This window comes from Xylocopa sonorina, chromosome 5 (genome assembly GCF_050948175.1).
Source record: "Xylocopa sonorina isolate GNS202 chromosome 5, iyXylSono1_principal, whole genome shotgun sequence".
In the NCBI taxonomy this organism is placed as follows: Eukaryota; Metazoa; Arthropoda; class Insecta; order Hymenoptera; family Apidae; genus Xylocopa; species Xylocopa sonorina.
In genome coordinates, this window is record NC_135197.1 from 12,604,755 (window position 1) to 12,625,084 (window position 20,330).

Below are 20,330 nucleotides of genomic sequence, written 5' to 3' on the forward strand. Positions count from 1 at the left end.
CGCACTACAAATGAAATCACAGAATGAAATGGTAAATGATTTTAATTAATTTATACAATGTCCGTTGGCGAGAGATAATATCCTAATTTAACTACAGAAGACATGGAGTGTTTTTAATGATCAGATTACAAAAATGGTCGCATACATTTTGATTAAAAAAATTATTACTTCCCTTCCGAAGTTTATAACTATTAATAATTATCTATTAATGTCGCATAATTTTTTATTATGTATATATTTACAAATTATTTTAACTTGTTCATATCCTACATAATATATACAAAATTATATCTGTATACATATATATATATATATATATTTAATTATAAAAAATAACACAATAGCTATAATATAGGTAAAATGTACGTCATTTTACCACGGTTTATTGTTGACATCATTCACGGAAAAATTGCTTATCTAAGCAAATATAAACAACGATAATTTCATGCGTATATTCCAATTTCCTAAAACGCTGATTTCTTTTTTATAATTAAGATGGTTAAAAAATATAGTCTAATTCGTCTTTATTTAATTCGTTCACTGCATTTTACCGAATAACATTTTTTTAGTCGTTACTGACTTACTAGTAAAAAAATATATTAGTTTTTTTATACACTTGACGCATTTTAGTATCGCAAAAAGACCGGAAGCAGCTATTTCGGTAAAGAAAGTTCGTCCGATCTCATTCATGGTCTCCTTTCCACAGTCGTCAGTTTATTAGAAACGTTGTTGTGTAATCAATAAGGAAAGGATAACATTCTGAACGAAAGCTTTTAAACAGTTAATGCAGTTACGTGTTCTTGTTATATTGATCCTCTGTACTGCATCCCAAAATGGTTAGTAAGTGCATTTGCTTCTTTGGTTGTATCAGTACTTAATTTAATTATTGCTATACGCTATATATATATATATTTTTCATACAATTATAATAAATACTTAAAACGAAACAACATCGACGATATTCTCTTTCGAATGCTGCTCAAAAGGTAGGACAATAAAGCGTCAATTAATAAATTCAATGAGATTCTTCAGAAGTTGCGTGTACATACACTAAAAGTATATGATTTCACCATGACCAGGGTTAATATTTTATCGTGAATTTATATAAACATCTCTTTCTGAGCGTATATACGTATAATTACTTCGTAAAGTATGAAAACATCTAATTTAGAGGAAACTTTTCAGTCTCTAAGTTTCTATATTAAAAAAGATATCAATGCAAAATCTTCCTCCTATATAGACATTGAAATACATGATTTCCCTATACTTTATTGATACCGATACTATTTGCCGTTTACAAATAGATCGTATCACATAGACATTTGCATTCTATCGTATTTGTTTACATTAATTCACGCTTATACAATTAGTTTCGGTACAAAGTTACAGTGTCAAATTTTACAAAAAATGCAAAACCCTTAAGTGGTAGAAAATCTTGGAAATTCGTTTTTTTTTCTTTTTTTCGAGAGTTGGATACTTAATCCTATAAAATATATGGGCTTATCATGACTAAAATGTCATTTTCATTTAAATGTTTGCTCATCATAAATATCTATTTTTGGATGAACAGCAGTTGAGTAAAATGAAAAACCGTACTTTCTGACGTTTTTTAGGGTGCACACCCATCTCGTGTAATTTCAATAAATGCCTGCGTGGGGTACCCTCGTCAATCGGTCGGATACCTATTTGGTCGATTGTGAGATTACTCTACAACGAAGTTCAATAAAAAATTTATAATTGTTTCAGAAGCTTAAGCTTTTACTTAGTAATTTTGTTATTAAATATGGAACACGCGCAAGGCACAGTACTCTCAAGCTATCACACGTGTTAGGATGAATTAATATTCATTTTCTTTCAGAAATTAGATCTTTTAAATACAGAGTTAGCACCAGTCCAATTTTGTTAGAATGAGCAAGTATCATCCCTATAAATCGGACTTTTTCACAAGTCACATTCATAGCTGCAAGAAAAGTCGTTCTCACGTTGCTTCCTTCAACTTAAAAGTATATAAAAAACTTCTTAATTTTAATTATCAAAACATTACAATCAGAATATGTAATAATTAATATTAATACTACCTAATAAAGTATAACTCATTTCATTAAAGAATCAACAACCATGTCCTCGGTATTCGTATTAATATTACTGAACTGCAATAAGTGTTGTTTGAAGCTTTGATATTTACGTAAATAATATTATCAAATATAAAAGCTGCATGACATGCGAGTGTTGTAAAAATTGATTTCGACGTGTCGCATATAAAAAGTATATATCTTACTACATACCTACATATATGTATAACCAACTCCATAAAATATACAATATAACACATTGTTTCCCGTTTGCATCAGATATTTCTGTACCAAATGTCACAGTACTGTAAAACAGTATTAATCTAACTCTCACTGCAATAAAACAACCTCTTGCAATCATTCTTTTCTTTTTCGTATTGTCTTAAATGTTTTGTTTTTCTTATTATGGTACCTAATGTTAAACTCTGAAGCTTTTGTATAAAATTATCAAGGGAAGTTATACAGAGGCAACGTTAGCATTAGTATCATCACTTGCAGAAGTAAATATCGTTAATGCTTCTAATATTAATATTTTGTTATTTAGGATGGTTAATTTCATATATTCATATCGTAGAGGTGTGGAGGAGCACCTACCACTGAAGGCATCTGACAACCGCGTCGGACTAAAAGTCGTACGGATGGTCCACCGTTTCGTATAATTTCAATAGCTTCTGTATGTGTCATATTTTTAGTATTGATTCCATTTATCTCAATTATTTGGTCTCCAACCTAACAAATTATATTAAAACACCATTAATTATATAATTAAGTATATGTTTCACAATTAAATAGTATCAAATATTTACTCTTAATCGATTATCTATAGATGCTGGACCATTCTCTGCAATTTGCAAGACAAATAATGGCATATTTTGAAATTCACGCCCCCCACGAATACTGAAACCAAACCCTCTGGTTCCACGAGTTAACTCAACGGCATGATACTGACCGCCATCTCCATCACAGGCTGGTTCATCCTGAAGTAAGTTATTGAGTATGTTAAATTATTATATTCGACTATACATGCTGTTTCAAAGTATTAAACAATACCTTTTGAGATAGAGACGTATTACTACAACAATCGTCAAGTGGGTAACCAATTGTTAAAGTAACGGAATAACCTGAGTCTTTAATCAAATTCACAATGTCTTTATGACAAACATTCGTAATATCTACATGATTTACGGCAAGAATATGATCCCCAACGTTCAGTCGGCCGCATCTTTCCGCGGGTGAACCTTCTATTATTCTACCTATCGTTGAACCAGCTTTATTAACTGACGAAATGATAACAAAACCAAAACCTTCATTTTCCATTCTAGTGACCGTCACGTCATAAGGATATTGGAGATTCATTTGTCTATTGTACGGAGTCTGAAGATTTTCCGGAAGATGTTCTTGGGCATTTATCCGTCGCCGAATTCCCAGAGTAACTCTACCATTCTGAGCAGCGGCTATCATCAATTGAACAACGTGGTGGTGTGACGAATTCATAACGCTCTCACCGTCAACTGACATAATTAGATCACCTGTATTCAACCTGTTGTCCAAGTCTGCCGCCCCACCAGGTACTATATGTCCAACTGAAACCTGCTGACAATCACATTATCAATACTTTTTGTTTCCTTTAATCGAAAGTATTAGCAACTTTCTAACTCACTTGAGATCCTTCCTCGGTACCGCCAACTATTCTAAACCCGAATCCTGTATCTTGCCTTACTAGCGTTACCAATGTCTCTATCCATTCTATGTCAGGCACGATCGGGCATACTAACTCGTTGCTATATTGAGGATACCTAAAATATGAGCAAGAGTTCTTATATTTTGGGCGAAGCTGCATTAAACGTATATAAATGCAATTAAAAAATTTGTTACCGTGGTATCGAACTGGAATGTGGTTGCTCGTGCTCAAAACTAGTCGTCTCCTTTCGTTTATCCCATATTTCACCGGTGTCAACGTTTTGCTCTTGGCCAATAGAGTATACATTATAATCTTGTTCGCTGTACTGTGAATGAGACTGAGATGTATACAAATCTTTATAGTAATCAGAATGCAAACATCCATTTTGCTTTAACATGTTATCGTGATGAGGTATATCGATGGAGTATACATCATTATTTATATTTAATTTATCATTTGTAATCCAATCTCTTTTCGCACCATTTCTTACAGAATCATCGTCCAAATTCGTCATTGTAACAAAATTGTCAGTTAAGTTCGTAATATTTGCTTTATATGGATCACTATAATACATGCCATGCGTATATTCCGGATATTTGTATCTGTTATCTAGTGGATTTAATTCGTTTTCGCTTTGTTCGTTCCAATTTGATCTGATCGCACCGGGAGGAGACTTTGGACGATTTCTAGTATCAATAAGTGGTGTTTTCGGTCGACTGGGTACAACAGCTTTTGTTTGAGTGCTATAAATATCAGCCGTTGGTGTTTTACTTCTAAAAAAATCCTGAGAGTTCTTTTCCTTCTTCTCATTCGATTTTGATGTCGTTCTCTGCACGTGTATCAATGCTTCTTCATTGCGAGGGCAATCCTTTAAAACCTGTACCACTTCGGAGTGGCACATGTTTCTTACATTTATATCATTGATATTAACCAAAATGTCGCCCTCCATTAAATTTTTACAACGCTGACGATCTAAGATTTTCTTCACTTTCTGACCGTGAGCAGAATCCGCTATTGTAAATCCGAAACCCATAGTACCTTTCACTATCGCAATACTGAGGAATTCTGGTTTGGAAGACATCGAGGAGTCTTTGCAGTCGTTTAAATCACTGCTTTCGGATAATAGAATATCTGTACTACTAGGTCTTTTGATTGTATTGATCTTATCCGAAATACAAAGATCTGGCATTGAATTAACGGAAGTTGTGGCAAGGTTTTCACCGTTTTGAAGACTATGCACTGGCAAGAATGTAGAATCCAAAAAATTAAATCGACCATTACTTTGCATAGTGGGGTCCAAGTCCATGTACATTCTGGGATCTTCTGTTAAAATATCTGAGAAAATGAAATTTATTTTTCTGATAAAAATATGCAGTCATTCCTTGATTTATGTGATACTTTAACAACTTTTACGTGACGGATAATAAATTCCGAGTGATTTTTAATCGCGTAAAATACCGTGTACAATCAATACTTTGCATAAATTAAGGGATGACTATATCATTATCAAATGAGATTGATACCTGGTGCATTAACAGCAATTGTAGTAACAACTTCTGTGTTTGGGTCATTTGGATCAAATGGCAATGGATAACCGCGGCATACTTCTAATGTGACAGTTTCACCGCTACTAATTGATTTAAAAACATTTACCATTTCATTATGTGTGAAACCCAAGACACACGTGTCATTAACATATACCAAGACATCCCCTGTAATAAAATTACATATTTGAAGAACTGTTATCTTACAGTACAGAACTGTTTCCTTAATGTGACTTTATATTACCAGTCTGTAATTTTCCATCCAACCATGCTGGACCATTTGGTACCACGCTTTTAATTTGTAAAAATTCTTCTACCGAGTCATCACCCCCCACAATTGTGAATCCTAGTCCTCTAGAACTCTTTATTAAGGTTGTTCTTATTCTATGCCCTTTTAATTTGTCAGGGTTTCTTGTAAAATTGGGACTCTTTCTATCCCCTAAACTTTGTTGGGCCCGTTTAGCTTGCAACACAGGGTTCTCGTATTGAGTTCTACGGTTTACATGGTCAATAAAATATGTACCATAAAGGGTATCATCTATTTTCTCCCATCCATAAGGTAATTCATCATCCAAACATTCTTCAAGAGATCTTTTTTGAAATTTAGACAAACGTGGATCTAACCAATGGGAGGTACCCGTATTGTGGCTGTAAAATAATCAACAAATATATAAGTACAGCTTGAATAATTTTCTAATAACACAATTTAAATAATATGTACTCTATGAAGTAAACTTCTCCTGTATCTGTGTAAGCCTTCTCCCAGTTTTGTGGTAAAGGTCCTAATTGATCTTCTGTGGCTTGGTTACGATTTCTATTGCTTTGTTCCTGATTTGATATCCCTGTATTTTGGTCAGAACCTGAATTATATAAATATGTAGGTGGAATACGATGACTACTTTCATCATTTCCACTAATTGCTAATACCTCCTTGTCCATGCTCTCTCCTGGAATTACAGATATTATAGAGATATACAAACACACAGGTCATTATATTTAAAGACATTGAAAAGTAATCAACTTCATACCATCGTTGGTATTATCAATGGATGCGTTGTCTTCTGTCTTTGTAGCCATTTTATAATTCCTTTAATTCCACCTTAATACCCTATAGAATAGTAAAAATATTTAATTTAAATAAAATATTCTTTACATTAAACTTAATAATATAACTATTATCAAAGCTAACAAAATGACTGGAATTGTGATCCCCGATTTTTTACTAAAATTGTACGATAATTCTAGCATTAATATGCACAGAATGGTATAAGAAAATGCAGAACAGATACAACAAATAATCGTAGGAGATATGATATACCATCAGTAACAATATACCATATCAGAATTATGCGGATTACATTTCACGAATTGTGACACATTTCACACGGCGTTCTAAAACATTCTCCGTGGTCTACTAGAATCGTAAAGTAATATGCAGCTAGCCAGTAATCGCGTTATCGAGATCGGTGATACCCGACAGCCGAAAACTTTTTTATCAGTTATTTAAAAGATCTGACAGACGTGAGAGACGAGTACGGTGGTCGGTAAACTCGTAACTCGCTTCCTGACACTGTTGCACCGAATGCCTGATATTCATACGATACTCGAGATCCTGACAGACAGGTGTCCGTAGTAAAATTACATAAAGCAGGAGAGGAACTCGACACACGGCGGACGTGAATGCATTCTTACGAATGCATTCACCCGAGAGAGCTTGTGCGTAGCCCACATATCGCGCATCATTGAATGCAACTTTCTATCTAGAAAAGTAACGACGGTGACTCCCGACCCTGTAAATAAAGCTTTTTGTCGCGGTGAAAGATCCGAGTTCCGAGGGCCTCCGTTTTTCCCTTGGCAGGATCGAAACATCATTTTCCGCTCCTACTTGCGCGATCTTCCACGATTCGTGGATGTACTAAACTCACCAAAGTAGAAAATAACGACAGCACGAACTAGTAAAACAGACATCCCGTAGATACATTTTTTCCAGGAGAATCTACTTACGCTGATTTCTCTCGATACAATCCCCGATTGATTCAACCATCGTGGTTCAGCCGTAAAAAACGGGCTGAAATATTTCGGCACTGAATCACTTGGAGACCGCGGAAACGCTCATCATTTCGAAATGATAATGGAGTGAAACGTACTCGCGCCCGTCACACAACTACATCACACACAATACTGCACCGCACGCAACCAAGGCATTTAACTAATGTCTGGGTCTGAGCACCACCTTGTGGTTGGATCATATACCAGTCCCTGTAGCGCGATATTCAACCGCGAAATCTATTTAACGAGGATTCAGTCTACCTTAAAAGAATTCGAGGAACGCAAACTAGTCATCAACGTAAGAATAATTTGTTTCATTTACTGTTGTATTACACAACAATCTCTACAATTCACTTACAGCTTCATCGTTAATATCGTAAAATAGAAAAGAATAAGGCTGTGTTCAAGTCTGTATTATATAATCGCTATAATTGGATTCATTCACTACTAAATATGTCTACGATAATTGTAATAAGTATGCGAACATTGATTTCGCAAACACGAGGCACGATCTCAAAGTTGAATAAAGTTGTAATCGTCGATGATCCTGTATCTGCTTTCTCGATAATGCACTAGGTTGTCTAAGAAACGCATACTACTCTCGTTGTGCAGTTTTGTAAGAACCGGGGGCAGTGGCGTTACTCCAGCAGTATTCGCAAGATCGTCGTAATAATGATCCTGCTTGTATCCCATCAGGTGAAAGTGTCTTTTCTGCAGACCCTCTTCTTGACGACTTCTCAATTCGTCCGCCTCCTCTTGTAGCATATCCGCCTTGGAAGGGAAGTCCCTCTTACCGGACCAATATTGTAAAACGAACCGTACCTTCGATCGATAAATAATGACTCACACTAAAGTAGTTCACACGATAAAAAAGCGTCTCGTTATAATATCAATTTTCCATTAAGTCGCACCTGCAAATCGAACATGTTGAAAGCGCAAACATAAAAGGGAAGACCAACCAAGGCAAGGGTGGGATTTTCAATCGATATCAGATGCTTCCATAATGGTGTCACCATATTGGAATCTACCCGTACTCCACATTTCTCACTCAAAAAGGGGAAGCTATATTTATACCCTTTGATTGCGGAGAAAAGAAATTAAAATAGGATATACTCTAATGTTTTATAGGTAAAGATTGATAAAAAGTCACCTGTGCAATAGAAAACCACGTCCACGGGTTCGTTTGTGCCATCTTGGAAGAGGACAGTGTGTTCGGTTAATTCCTTGATGTCCGGTTTCTAAAAAAATGAAAGATCGAAGCCATAAGCTTTCACGTTTCTCTGCTTTCTTACGCGTATTCCCTTTCATCTGGTTTCGATCAGTCACCTGCACGACGTTCTCAGGAAATATAGTGCCTATGTGCTCTTTTAAATGATGACTCAGATATACACGTTTAGCTGTCCTTGATATATCCAAAGCTAAATCCATTCCTGTTAGTTTCGCGAAAAGAGGATTAAAAGATTTCGTGTAAAAAAAGAAAGTACAAAATGTTGCACGTGTACAAAATTACTTACCGGAAGGTCCGGCACCAACAACAACTACGGTCTTGTTGGCGAAAACATCCGGCACCCTGTAATCGTGGCTATGCAATTGTTGCCCTTGAAAAATCAAATGGCCTTTCAGGTTTGGCGTGCTAGGCTCGAAATAATGGCCATTGCATACCATAACCGCGTCAAACGATTCTGTCAGGACAATGTTCTTCTCTAGATTTTTCACTTTAATCGTCCATTTCCGGTCCCCCGTTGACGGCTCCACTAATTCAACGTTATGCAGAAACTACAAAATTCGTGGCGGAGTGTCATTTTATTTGGATAACAGAGGATGCAATTTGTTCTTACAAATAATGCAAATATATACTCGAATGTATTGACGAAGATTGAAATGATCGCAATACGAATTCAAAAATTCAAGCATTTGCGTGCGCGTCAAGTAACTCTCTGGATTGTCCGGAACAGGATAATCAGGGTATCCCATTACCTCTTTGGGAAGATTTGTTCTGTAGGATGGAAACAAACAAATGTAATATGTATTAGGAAGGGATCTGGTAACCCGTCAAGTTTAACAGGAATCTTCTACCTTTCTCGAGCTGACTTGCCTTAAATTTTTGTACATACTAGTGTGTATTGGTAAACCATATCGATCGAAACCAGTTTCTTCCCTGTAAACCCATGTACCGCCTATTTGGTCTGTTTTCTCGTAGCATACTACTTGAACGTCGTATGCACCGGAAGTACAATGTCGTAGGGCGGCAAGCCCGGCTGATCCGGCACCGATCACAGCGACCTTCATGTTTCTTGGAATTACAATAAACTCTATGAGATTTACAAGTACAACGCAACCATTCTCGATGACCCTTGCAATTTTTTGTTTTCCCGATATCTCGTGCCTTCGAGTAGATAACGCCGAGAGAAAAACATGTACAAGAAATCGCTCGTTTTTCTACACTAAACACTTGTCATCTCGAATAATTCATCACCGTTAATGAGACACAAATTTTGTAATACACCATTACGCACGGTCGAGTTGCAAATGGGAAAGGTGCAACGATCGAAAGTCGAGAACGTGAACGTTCCTCCTCTTTTTTCTCGTATAAGTACACTTTCCTTGCTATCGCGCGACTTTCCCGCATCGGATGGCAAAAGCATATGGTTTGATCACGAATGCGAGAGGAACTTGAAGCGGGAATACAGATAAGTGGCGTTGGTAATTAGTAAATGTTTGCGTAAAAATTATTTTCACAAAAAACATGTTATCGTCAAATATTCAATAAAGCGGAGTTGGAAAAAAAAAGAGCAAATTACGCAAGTTTATAAATCAATTTCGATAGTAGCAGTGAATGGTATACGTGTAATTTACTCACAAGTGATAAAATAAAATAGTGTCACGCGTAGAAGAATCGTGCGATGTAATGCAGTCAACGAAGAAATACAAAATGATCAATCGGTGAAATAATCAATGTACACAAAGTCGAAGTGTATCGTTCGAAAGGAAACTGCCACTGATAACAAGGCCGTCGGACTCTATACATTTACTATATAAGAGAAACGCCGATAAAATTTCTACCACAGAGAGCATTAATTATCCGCGGCCTTGTACTTCCTTTGCCAGCACGATGATGCATTTAAACCTGAAGCAGACAATTAACTTTTAATCATATTCAGCTGATAACTCACTTCATAGTAATTCAATTGATGAGTGAAATTATACATTTTTATGGGGTAACATGGAATAACTGTATTGAAGGAGATAATCACATGCACAAACTTTTTTACATGGTATTTATTTTTTTCAATATTAATATTTTTATTAAATATATTTTATGGATTTTTTTATGGAGAAGTAAAATTAGAATTGAACCGCGTAAAAATACAATCACTATAAATAGAGTTACATCATATATTTTGAGTAATTTTTATCATTTCAGATAAATGTCTTAGTAATTGAACCTTGTCTGATATCGTAATTTCAAATGTTTATTGAATGAAGATGATTAAAATTAATAAAGCCTTTCATCACGGTAGAATTTTTTTAAGTTAAGTAGATAACATCGCAAACATAACGAATTCTTTAGACTTTAAAATATTACTTAGATATCAATACCGAATAAAGTTATAATCGTCAATAATCTTGTATTTGGCGTTCCGATAGTTTACCAAATCATTCAAAAACTGCATATAACACTCATCATAAATATTTATAATAACCGGAGATATTGGCTCAATCTCGGCGGTCTTCGCAAGATCGTCGGCATAGAATTTCTGTCTCTCATTGAAAACGTGGAAGTGTTTTTTAAGCATGCCATCGTTTGTAAGAGTTTTAAATTCCTCGGTTTCTTCCCGCAACATATCCTCCATGGAGGGGAAATTCTTTTTGCCTGACCAAAATTGCAGAACAAATCGCACCTTCGAATAAGAAACAATGTCCCGCGTTAATCGAAGTGATTCCCGTAGAATGCTTCCGTTACCTTTCCTCTTCTCGTTCTAAATTTTACCTGTAGATCGGATAAATGAAAAGCACACACTCTGGTAGGAAGTCCGATGAACGCCAGTGTAGGATTTTCGGTCGACACAATATGTTTCCAGAGTGGCGTAACCATATTCGAATCTATATGTATCCCGCACGTTTCGTCCAAGAAAGAAAAGTCGTATTGATACCCTAGAATTAAAGGAACATTAAGCACTGTTTCACCAGCAAAATTTAATCACTGATTGTTCACCTGTGCAATAAAACATTACATCCACTGATTCGATGGTGTCATCTTTAAAACGAACGCTATGTTCAAGCAGCTCTACTACATCAGATTTCTAAAAAATTAATATTCAAATAGTAAGATGATTCTTTATGGTATTGTTGTTTTCTTAGGTATATCTTTCAAATGTATCACCTGAACGACGTTGTCAGGAAATACGGTACCAATGACATGTTGCATGTGGTGGCTGAAGAAAACAAGCTTGGCTGTTCTTGATATATCTAACGCTAAATCGTAGCCTGAAAGTTTTCATTAAATTGAAAAAAGAAAACTGAAAATTGTGATTCGGTAAGGAAAAGGTACATGTTATATGATCAAGTACCAGACGGACCAGCGCCGAAGACAACCACCGTTTTACCATCGAATATTTCAGGAATTCTGTAATTGTGACTATGCATTTGCTGCCCTTGAAATATATCTTGTCCCTTTAGTTTTGGTATATTAGGTTTAGAGAAATGACCATTACATACCATTACTGCATCGAATAATTCGACAATTTCACTATTTTTAGGTAAATCTTTCACTATAACTATCCACTTTCGGTGTGATTTCATTGGCTTCACTAATGCAACGTGATGCAAAAACTGGAACAATAAACATTCCCGTATTCTTCTCTGTTACTAAGAAATACCGCGGCTTGTTCAAAAGGGAAGAAAATTACCCGAATATACTGTCGAAGTTTAAAATGATCGCAATACGAATTCAAGAATTCGAGTATTTGCGTACGATGCAAATAATTCTCAGGTAGATCTGGCATAGGATAATCAGGAAATCCCATTATTTCCTTCGGAAGATTCGCTCTATATAGGACGCAAATAATTACATTAGTATCGTACGTGTATCTACAAGTAACTTTGATGTTCTTCTTAATAAATGTTACCTCAAGTTTTTGTACATGCTGGTATGAATTGGTAAACCGTACTGGTCCATGCCATATTCTTCTCTGTAAATCCAGGTACCTCCTACTTGGTCTTCTCTCTCGTAACAAATTACTTCGTTGTTATAAACATCGGAAATACAATGCCGTAAAGCTGCAAGACCAGCAGCTCCAGCACCGATCACAGCGATTTTCATCTTAATTGAATCTTAATATAAAATTATTGTGGTAATTCTTGGGATTTGTAACTTTTTTCGTTACTTTCGGAGTTCAAACTCTTAAATGAGTAACAAAGGTGTACATATAACTATAAGTCACGAATTATGAATAAAACACATGACATCGATGTCTCACTCTTATAAAATGGATCCAATATGACTTACTGTGAAACAGTTCAATTTTCCTAAATGTGATACCGAGGTCACTTACGATAATGATAACAACGATAGTGATAGAGACCATAGAATTGCTTTTTAACTTATAATTGTTTTGTTAATCGTATTTACATTATGTTTACACTACTTTGTACTTAACTACTTAGTACTTATAATTACTCAATTTACTGCACATTTCAGTACACAAGATGATACTTCAATCATAAAAACGTGATATACAATATTAACAATATTATCCAGATAACGATCTAAATTAAATTCAGAGACCGTTGATAATTTGGGGGTCATTTTATAAGATCCACGTGCTAAATTTGCTAAAACTATAAAACTTTGATGATACCCTACGATATCTGAAGGTCATCTTATCTGTGGAAGTATAGGGTAATTTAGAAAATAGGTACATAAAGAATAAGATAGCCTTATAGATATATAAAATTTATGTGAAAAGGAAATGTATTTTAAGATTTTGAATAACACTATTCTATTTACATATGTAGTTGTATGTAGGTAGATTTAAATGTGAAACTTAGAGAGATTGATCCTTATTAGACATAATCACGAAGAAAAATATGAATCTCGTATAAATTTTTTTTCTTTTTTTTAATGGTTTTGTACTTAAACGATAAATTGTAAAATAACATTCATTAGAAACGTGAAACTTTATAATATATACGCAAATTTTTCAAATTCTCTAATCTATCGCTTAGAATAACATTCAGATTCCCACTTATTTTTATACAGCATATATAATTGCATAGTTGACCTTGCATCTTCGACCGAGTTATGTTCCCCTGTCTGTATCTCTTTACCCAGTAATTCCTGTGCAAGCTTCTTCAAACTAGGTGTATTCCCTCTAGATAATTGTCTAAATGTCTTAAACTTAGAAGTATCACGTAGGTGTTTTCTTGGATGAGAGAGATACAGTACATCAAGATCATGTTTCAATCCATGGCCAATTAAAATACGGCCTCTTAAAATTTCTGCTACTTCTTTTTGGACAATGTCAAACTCTTCCCCGTTTTGGAGATGATGCGGCTCGATGCCACTAACTTTAGTTCTATAATCTTTAACAGGCTCTCTTGGTTTTACATATTTGTCATAAATGCAAAAGCCATGACGATTTACAATAGATACTCTAGCTAACATACTTTCGCTGCCATCTCCTATGCCTACCATTTCACAATCCAATGCTATCTGTTTCGTTAATTTCTTTTTATTCTCATCATAAATTACTTCTTCGTTAAGTGATGTTAAATGATCCGCGATCAATGAAGTCGAATGATTCTTCTTCTTTGACTTCTTATGTGGGGATGTCTTTTTTTTGACACTTTCTTTAACATGATTATCTGAATGTAAGAGTGCTGAATTCTTAAACATTTCCCAATTATGTCCGAATACATTACGCTCTATATGTGGAACTGTACGCTGAATAGTTTGTTTATCCTTCTTTTCCATTGTTTCTTTGCTAGCAGATTTCATAGGATGACATTGTTTCTGCTGTTCCTCGTGTACCCTGAGAAAAATAAATGAAAGATATAATTTGTTGTTGTAAATGCCTTAAATATATTATCTAAATGCAAGGGTGGTCAACTAAACACTGAATTTTTATACATTTCGGAATTACGTCCGGACACATTACACTCTGTATGTGGAACCGTACGCCGAGTAGTTTCTTTATCCTTCGTCTCCATTGTTTCCTTGCTAGCAGATTTTTTAGAGTAACATTGCATTCGTTGTTCCTTGTGTCTCCTGAAAAAAATAAATGAAAGATATAATTTGTTATTGCAAATGCATTAAACAGATTATCCGAATGCAAGGGTGGTCAACTAAACACTGAATTTTTATACATTTCGGAATTACGTCCGGACACATTACACTCTGTATGTGGAACCGTACGCTGAGTAGTTTCTTTATCCTTCTTTTCCATTGCTTCTTTCCTAGCAGATTTTTTAAAATAACATTGCTTTCGTTGTTCCTCGTGTCTCCTGAGAAAAACAAATGAGATATATTATTCGTTATTGTAAATGCATTAAACATTTGTTTTTTGATAACAAGTTAACTGACATAACCTCTTCATTTAACACCGTGCTCAAACGCAACTATAAGTCTTTCGAGAGAAACAATATTTATTTCAGAATAAAACACGCCACATCTATTTTCAAATAAATATAAAATTACAATGATGTTAAGTGAAATTATTCGTAAAATATTGACTAATGTGTCAACTTAAACATGGCCGCAAAAATTCAAAACAAATCGCGTGTACGTTTGAAAGTGGCTCGTTCTTTCACTGAAACGTGCACGGTTGAACAATTCTACAGATATAATTTATAGCCCGAAAGCTCCGAGTTTTATTCGATGATGTTAAACATAAATAAGGTATCGTTGATGTAAATTAAATGCAGGAAACACTGAACGCGTGTTATTTATTTTAGAACTGTCTCACGGTTATGTTTTTTGAATATAAACTCGCGCCATATAGTGATCGAACGATGCCCTTCTGTATATTTAACTAATACAGAAGCTTTCCTACCTCGTAAATAATACTATAGCAATAAAGCACACCGTGAAAATGAAAAATACCATTATACTGGAATAAAGGTAAAACATTCCGGAATTTATGTCTACCAAGTTTGTACTGATGCATCGCTTTTACCAAAGGCCTGCGTAGTTCAACCGTTACATCATATGGAACATGAATAATTGTATCCATTTCAAGTAGTGTATGAATTATTTGGAGATTTAAAGAAATGTATGGTGATAATAGTAGTACGGGCAAGGATGCCTTTCAAGAACCACGAAAAAAGTTTTGGCTGGTAAGATTTACGCATTGTCAAAAATGTACTTAAGAGTGACGCGTGAGATTAACCTGTGCGATTCCGCTTAATGTTTTTTACGATATTATTCCTTGATCTTCCCTAATTTTATGTACAAAGCATTTTACTTTTTCTACTTGATATAAATTCCGAATTACTGTACGTTTAGCACTTTTTTTTTTTATTAAACTGTAACTTTTGCAAAGTATTTGTTTGTAACAATACAAATGACAGTGGAAATGTTTAAATTAGCGCTCAAGAAAACGTCCAAAAAGTGATGCTATCAGTATCAATTCGATGGATATATCAATTGAATCAGATATGGGGAAAAAGAAAAAGAGGAGAAGAATTACAGAAGTAGCCAGCAGCATTTTTTCTTCTACTTTAGGTAGTAAACACTCGGGAAATACTCTTCACAGATCTTTCACGATTCAGCCAAGTACCACCGATTTGTCGTTTGCGGACAACGAAACGGATACTGGAACGTTGCAGAAGAAGTATAAACAGAAAGCATTAAATATACATAGTTTTGATATAATGTAAAGATATTCATTTAAATTTAACTTTCTCTTTTCGTAGACACAAAGATACTATCGAAAACTCTAATAATTTTACACTGAGAAGTTGGGTACTCGATGTGGCAAAGACAAGTACAAGCAAAGATAGATCAAATTATGTCTTAAGCAGAAAGGAAGTGAAAAGACAAGAAGCAATTTATGAACTGTATTGTGGAGAAAATGTACTTATTAATGATTTATGTATTCTTAAAGACTTTTACTACGAGCCATTGATACCTGCCGGTATCTTTACTTCTGATGAATTAAATACACTCTTTGGTAGTGTAACAAGTCTCATTGAGGTACATAGTAGATTGAGAGACGAGTTGATTGATTTGAGGGATCAATATGGATTTACAGAATTTGTTGGTTCTACAATTTTAAATTGGGTTAGATATAACAAAATTCTAACATTGTGCATTTATACATACATTTATTTATATTATTGTTGATTTATACATTCTTTCTTATTATATTTCTTAAAGATCCCAACATTAACAAAACCATACTTAGAAAGATGTAGATCACAAATATGGGCCAAACATTTGTTAGACGATAAGAGATTGACGAATAAACGTTTCCAATCTTTCCTGAAAAAACGTTTGGAGTCTCCTCACGCGATCGATTTGTGGACTTACATAGATGTAGCAAGATCAAGAATTGTTAAATACCCTTTACTGATTAAAGAAATACTCAGGCATACTGCTACAACGCATACAGATCAAGCATTTTTAAAAGAAGCATATGACTTGATATCCAATTTGCTTAAAGATATAGACAAAACCATGGGAGATGCAGAATGCAAATTGGCTAAGTCAAAAATTAATGTAAAAGTAGACTATGATCCTGCAAAATGCATTGAAAATGCAACAGAATTGATTACTCAAGGGCAGCTTAAAGATACGAGGGGAATGGTAAGAATTTTTTCTGAATAATTTTCTTTATTATAAATTGACATACAAAAATCGTATAATCGTGGTTTTTAGAAATTTCAGTGTTTTCTTTTCGATACTGGTTTTGCGATTACTCGTGGTACAAGGTCTGTAAATAAAAAATATACTTTATATTCTCCTGTCATATCTGCAGAACACATCTCTATAAGTACAGACGAGAAATCTAACATAAATTATGGTATTAAAATTGGAGATCAGTTTTTTCTAACAGAAGATAGACATGGAAGAAGACATTGGATCGATTCGTTTAACAAAATTCGTAAATCTGGTATCGATACATTAGAAAATATGATCGATACCAATGAAAAAGAAAATCAAGAAATTTCGACGACTTCAAAAGCAAATCAAACTATCCAATCGTCTGTGAATAAGGTGAACGAAAATCATTTTTCATTGACTTTGAAAAGAAGTTTTTTAAAACAAAAAAGGAACAGTATTGATCTCGTTTAATGCCACTAATTTTACATTCCACTTTGTGGATCACATTTTTATTGCATAATTAGTTTTCAATCAGAAGAGCTTTAAACAATGCATTCCAATTTTAATTTAAAAGGTTGTGGTTTACATAAATATATGTACTTACCTATGTATTATTTATACATCCAGAGGCAAATAATATTAATGTAAAATGTACATGCCATATGCAATTCATATATATATACATATATGTATAGTAGAGGTGCTAATAAGAAAATTACAATATATGGTATAAATTAATGGGCGCACACGTGTGCTGGTTACAGTATAAATTAAATATTTCTAATAAACACTTTTTACAGATAATAACAGTGAACGATAAAAAGTGATTACACGCGCGATTGATGTAATTATAAATTATATAAATTTACGTAATTATACACATATATTTAAAGATAAAATTATTTTTTTTTATGAATACCTACAAATAAAATCTCAGAATATGAGGAACTGAAAGTTTGTATTCAATTTTTATTAAACACAGTGTCATTTTTGTAACATTTGTAATAAAATAATTATACACTTGTATTTCATATTGCTTTAAAATACTTATGGTTTGCTAGGTTTCATCGAATTTCCGTCTGGATAACGTTTTTTAAAGGCTTTAATTAATTGAGGATCAATCAAGTGAACTCCGTCTACTTGGTTGCCTAAGGTAATCCAATTAGGTTGAACGTTATGCGGCCGACCAAATAATTCTATTTTTCTTGTTCCTGGACTCATACGTTCGATAATTCCATAGATTTCGTCTGGTTTATGGCTAGTCGCACGGACCTCGGCCACAATAACATCGCTATCTAAGCCACGATTAATTCTTGGATTTCCCTTCATACCAACCAAACAGTGCTCTTTGCCATGATTCAGCCAATGTCCTGTTCTGCCTGTTCTTATTATCCTCTGTAATTGATTCGTCTTCACCCATATAATTTCGTCTACTCTTTCATATCCCCACAATTGTAAGCACTCTCTACCAAGTTCCATTGCTCTTCCAGTTACCCATAAAAATAGGAGACCCTCATCTTGAAGAGCAGGTATACCTAACTGTCTCATTTCATCGTCCGACATTGTACCATACGGTAACTCCATGTGAATATCCCAGGGGGGATCAGCCATAATAACAGCAAATTTACCGAGCACAGTCATATCGAGATAACGTAAGTCACACTGAATCCACTGTGGTGGGTAAAGAGTTAATTCGCTACCTAATGATCCACTGGGAGTTGGACAAGCAGTGGTACTACCATTTTTGCTATCCACTATTAAACCTTTATTCACTGTACTGTTATTCGTATTATCTGTTTCGCTTAACTCCTTTGGTTGAGTTGTTGGTCCATCCACTTCATAATGAACATACCTATGCAAAATAAGATATTTAATTGAAAAGAGGATAGAAGTGAATCCTGTTATAGATAAAACTTTTTGGAGATTATAATAGCACTTACTTGCATGTATCCATATGAAAGCAAGTATTAAGGAAACTACAGTCACCCAAAGATTCATCTGTATGACTTTGTATAATTTTCTTAAAATGAAGCTTTTTGCATTTTTCTGTGAACCCTGGTCCACTGTTTAATTTAACGCAGTCTACTCTCGTACCATGAGGACAGAACTCCATCACCTGAGCCCCCCCTTGAGATCGAAACCTTTCAGCCAATGATTTCTCCTTGGACGTTTGCTTAGACAACAAATCTAAAATTTGCTCTCCAACCTTTTTATTTTCCTTCTCCCTGATGGTAGGCATCGATATAAGAGACATTATATCCTCTGTATTTTTCTTATCCAATTTGGACTGCTTTTCAGCAGGTGTGTAATCGTTCAATTCCGATGCAGATGTTTCCGCGCTCTCAGCATTTTCTGTATCATCCGATTGAGACTGATACGACGATTGTGATTCTATCACTGCCAATACTGTGTACCCAAAAACACCATTTTCCGTCACCTCTTTGATTCTGAAAAGGAATTCAATCACTTCTTTGTATACAAAGCTCTTAACACGATATAACGAGGAAACTTACTAACTTAATGATATCTTGAGCTGCGAACTTCTCTAAAATTTTGTGAATATCTGGAGAAGATACATCGGCGTTCAGATTTTTACGAAGCTGGTCTATCAGCTCTGCAGATGTGATTGGTAAATTAGGTAGCGATTCATGTAGGATGCATAGTATGTCCCTTTCGTATTCTGTATGGTCAGATCGTTGCGAGTGTCCTACAGTGTCTAACGGAGAATTGTATCACACATTTAATTTTGGTTTCTGGTAAAAAAGACTTGAATTTATAGTACATGAAAACATTTAGACAAATTAAACAGATCAATTTACCACTGGCGAGAGGCGATTCACTTGTTAAGGTGGACGATACTGCTGTTGCAGAAGTAAGAGTAAATAATTCATGTCTTTCACGTTTTCTTTTCTGTAATTTCTCCCGTAGACTATTTCTTTTTATCTTAATCGCTTGTATCTCCTCGAAGGCGTCCGACATATCTTTGCGAGAGATTCGTTCAAATAAATATTGTCCATAAATGCATTAGAAGTATGCGACAATCCACATTGTACACAACGTCTCCACCAGCTCACACGGATTAGTTAGCCACTACATCGCCCGTCACATTGCTCCCTATGAACTGTTGTCAGAAATATAAGGTATTAAGCATAGGATAC

At 34.7% G+C, this 20,330-nt stretch overlaps 6 protein-coding genes across 18 annotated transcripts; 1 reads left to right on the forward strand and 5 right to left on the reverse strand.

Annotated features, from left to right (window-relative positions):
- Window positions 1–507: 507 nt before the first annotated feature.
- LOC143424134 (membrane-associated guanylate kinase, WW and PDZ domain-containing protein 1) lies at window positions 508–7,549 on the reverse strand. 9 transcript variants are annotated; one of them, XR_013101890.1, is made up of 12 exons: window positions 7,302–7,548; window positions 6,326–6,405; window positions 6,019–6,244; window positions 5,542–5,945; window positions 5,277–5,465; window positions 3,948–5,088; window positions 3,733–3,868; window positions 3,123–3,665; window positions 2,879–3,049; window positions 2,286–2,801; window positions 2,079–2,150; window positions 1,564–1,996 (listed from the first exon to the last, which is right to left on the reverse strand). XR_013101890.1 is itself a non-coding variant. In XM_076896034.1 (11 exons), exons 2-11 carry the CDS (start codon window positions 6,372–6,374, stop codon window positions 1,543–1,545), a joined length of 3,147 nt encoding a protein of 1,048 aa, XP_076752149.1. In that variant the 5' UTR covers window positions 6,375–6,405; window positions 7,302–7,549; the 3' UTR covers window positions 508–1,542. The 9 variants fall into 9 exon arrangements, 4 of the variants coding, with proteins under 4 accessions (XP_076752149.1, XP_076752147.1, XP_076752148.1 ...); XR_013101892.1 differs by having other exon boundaries at window positions 1,564–2,150; window positions 2,286–2,405; window positions 2,667–2,801; window positions 7,302–7,547; XR_013101893.1 differs by lacking the exon at window positions 2,079–2,150 and having other exon boundaries at window positions 1,577–1,707; window positions 2,286–2,405; window positions 2,667–2,801; window positions 7,302–7,547.
- Window positions 7,550–7,639: 90 nt separating this feature from the next.
- Window positions 7,640–10,363, reverse strand: LOC143423827 (senecionine N-oxygenase). Its single transcript, XM_076895419.1, has 8 exons — window positions 10,207–10,363; window positions 9,442–9,639; window positions 9,204–9,342; window positions 8,861–9,122; window positions 8,673–8,776; window positions 8,497–8,584; window positions 8,258–8,421; window positions 7,640–8,168 (listed from the first exon to the last, which is right to left on the reverse strand). Exons 2-8 carry the CDS (start codon window positions 9,633–9,635, stop codon window positions 7,860–7,862), a joined length of 1,260 nt encoding a protein of 419 aa, XP_076751534.1. The 5' UTR covers window positions 9,636–9,639; window positions 10,207–10,363; the 3' UTR covers window positions 7,640–7,859.
- Window positions 10,364–10,717: 354 nt separating this feature from the next.
- LOC143423664 (senecionine N-oxygenase-like) lies at window positions 10,718–12,673 on the reverse strand. 2 transcript variants are annotated; one of them, XM_076895157.1, is made up of 7 exons: window positions 12,476–12,673; window positions 12,257–12,395; window positions 11,918–12,179; window positions 11,731–11,822; window positions 11,563–11,650; window positions 11,338–11,501; window positions 10,718–11,248 (listed from the first exon to the last, which is right to left on the reverse strand). In XM_076895157.1, the coding sequence occupies exons 1-7, from the start codon at window positions 12,667–12,669 to the stop codon at window positions 10,940–10,942; spliced, it is 1,248 nt and encodes a 415-aa protein (XP_076751272.1). In that variant the 5' UTR covers window positions 12,670–12,673; the 3' UTR covers window positions 10,718–10,939. The 2 variants fall into 2 exon arrangements, with proteins under 2 accessions (XP_076751272.1, XP_076751270.1); XM_076895155.1 differs by having other exon boundaries at window positions 11,731–11,834.
- A 696-nt stretch (window positions 12,674–13,369) lies between these two features.
- Window positions 13,370–15,002, reverse strand: LOC143423829 (RNA exonuclease 4). Of its 3 annotated transcripts, XM_076895432.1 has the most exons (3): window positions 14,937–14,995; window positions 14,715–14,852; window positions 13,370–14,380 (listed from the first exon to the last, which is right to left on the reverse strand). In XM_076895432.1, exons 1-3 carry the CDS (start codon window positions 14,942–14,944, stop codon window positions 13,564–13,566), a joined length of 963 nt encoding a protein of 320 aa, XP_076751547.1. In that variant the 5' UTR covers window positions 14,945–14,995; the 3' UTR covers window positions 13,370–13,563. The 3 variants fall into 3 exon arrangements, with proteins under 3 accessions (XP_076751547.1, XP_076751548.1, XP_076751549.1); XM_076895433.1 differs by lacking the exon at window positions 14,715–14,852 and having other exon boundaries at window positions 14,937–15,002; XM_076895434.1 differs by lacking the exons at window positions 14,715–14,852; window positions 14,937–14,995 and adding an exon at window positions 14,479–14,517.
- A 543-nt stretch (window positions 15,003–15,545) lies between these two features.
- Window positions 15,546–18,147, forward strand: LOC143423826 (rho guanine nucleotide exchange factor 3). Its single transcript, XM_076895418.1, has 5 exons — window positions 15,546–15,683; window positions 15,936–16,180; window positions 16,263–16,629; window positions 16,726–17,154; window positions 17,227–18,147. Exons 1-5 carry the CDS (start codon window positions 15,618–15,620, stop codon window positions 17,641–17,643), a joined length of 1,524 nt encoding a protein of 507 aa, XP_076751533.1. The 5' UTR covers window positions 15,546–15,617; the 3' UTR covers window positions 17,644–18,147.
- Mettl3 (methyltransferase like 3) lies at window positions 18,112–20,310 on the reverse strand. Of its 2 annotated transcripts, none has more exons than XM_076895413.1 (4): window positions 19,992–20,310; window positions 19,690–19,879; window positions 19,113–19,619; window positions 18,112–19,024 (listed from the first exon to the last, which is right to left on the reverse strand). In XM_076895413.1, the coding sequence occupies exons 1-4, from the start codon at window positions 20,149–20,151 to the stop codon at window positions 18,220–18,222; spliced, it is 1,662 nt and encodes a 553-aa protein (XP_076751528.1). In that variant the 5' UTR covers window positions 20,152–20,310; the 3' UTR covers window positions 18,112–18,219. The 2 variants fall into 2 exon arrangements, with proteins under 2 accessions (XP_076751528.1, XP_076751527.1); XM_076895412.1 differs by having other exon boundaries at window positions 19,690–19,888; window positions 19,992–20,309.
- Between the last annotated feature and the right edge of the window lie 20 nt (window positions 20,311–20,330).

Coding starts and splice junctions, on each gene's coding strand:
- LOC143424134 (XM_076896032.1), bottom strand. CDS start 6,374: ATGGCTACAAAGACAGAAGACAACGCATCCATTGATAATACCAACGAT. Junction 5,946..6,018: donor GGAGAAGTTTACTTCATAGA/GTACATATTATT, acceptor ATTATTTTACAG/CCACAATACGGGTACCTCCC. Junction 3,666..3,732: donor GTACCGAGGAAGGATCTCAA/GTGAGTTAGAAA, acceptor TGTGATTGTCAG/CAGGTTTCAGTTGGACATAT.
- LOC143423827 (XM_076895419.1), bottom strand. CDS start 9,635: ATGAAGGTCGCTGTGATCGGTGCCGGATCAGCCGGGCTTGCCGCCCTA. Junction 8,777..8,860: donor TGTTGGTGCCGGACCTTCCG/GTAAGTAATTTT, acceptor CGAAACTAACAG/GAATGGATTTAGCTTTGGAT. Junction 8,169..8,257: donor TCAACATGTTCGATTTGCAG/GTGCGACTTAAT, acceptor TATCGATCGAAG/GTACGGTTCGTTTTACAATA.
- LOC143423664 (XM_076895155.1), bottom strand. CDS start 12,669: ATGAAAATCGCTGTGATCGGTGCTGGAGCTGCTGGTCTTGCAGCTTTA. Junction 12,180..12,256: donor AACTTCGACAGTATATTCGG/GTAATTTTCTTC, acceptor TTATTGTTCCAG/TTTTTGCATCACGTTGCATT. Junction 11,502..11,562: donor TGTAATGTTTTATTGCACAG/GTGAACAATCAG, acceptor CTTTAATTCTAG/GGTATCAATACGACTTTTCT.
- LOC143423829 (XM_076895432.1), bottom strand. Junction 14,381..14,714: donor TCCGGACGTAATTCCGAAAT/GTATAAAAATTC, acceptor TATTTTTCTCAG/GGTACACGAGGAACAGCAGA.
- LOC143423826 (XM_076895418.1), top strand. CDS start 15,618: ATGTATGGTGATAATAGTAGTACGGGCAAGGATGCCTTTCAAGAACCA. Junction 16,630..16,725: donor GTTCTACAATTTTAAATTGG/GTTAGATATAAC, acceptor TATTTCTTAAAG/ATCCCAACATTAACAAAACC. Junction 17,155..17,226: donor TTAAAGATACGAGGGGAATG/GTAAGAATTTTT, acceptor CGTGGTTTTTAG/AAATTTCAGTGTTTTCTTTT.
- Mettl3 (XM_076895412.1), bottom strand. CDS start 20,151: ATGTCGGACGCCTTCGAGGAGATACAAGCGATTAAGATAAAAAGAAAT. Junction 19,889..19,991: donor TGAATCGCCTCTCGCCAGTG/GTAAATTGATCT, acceptor ATTCTCCGTTAG/ACACTGTAGGACACTCGCAA. Junction 19,025..19,112: donor TTTCATATGGATACATGCAA/GTAAGTGCTATT, acceptor TATTTTGCATAG/GTATGTTCATTATGAAGTGG.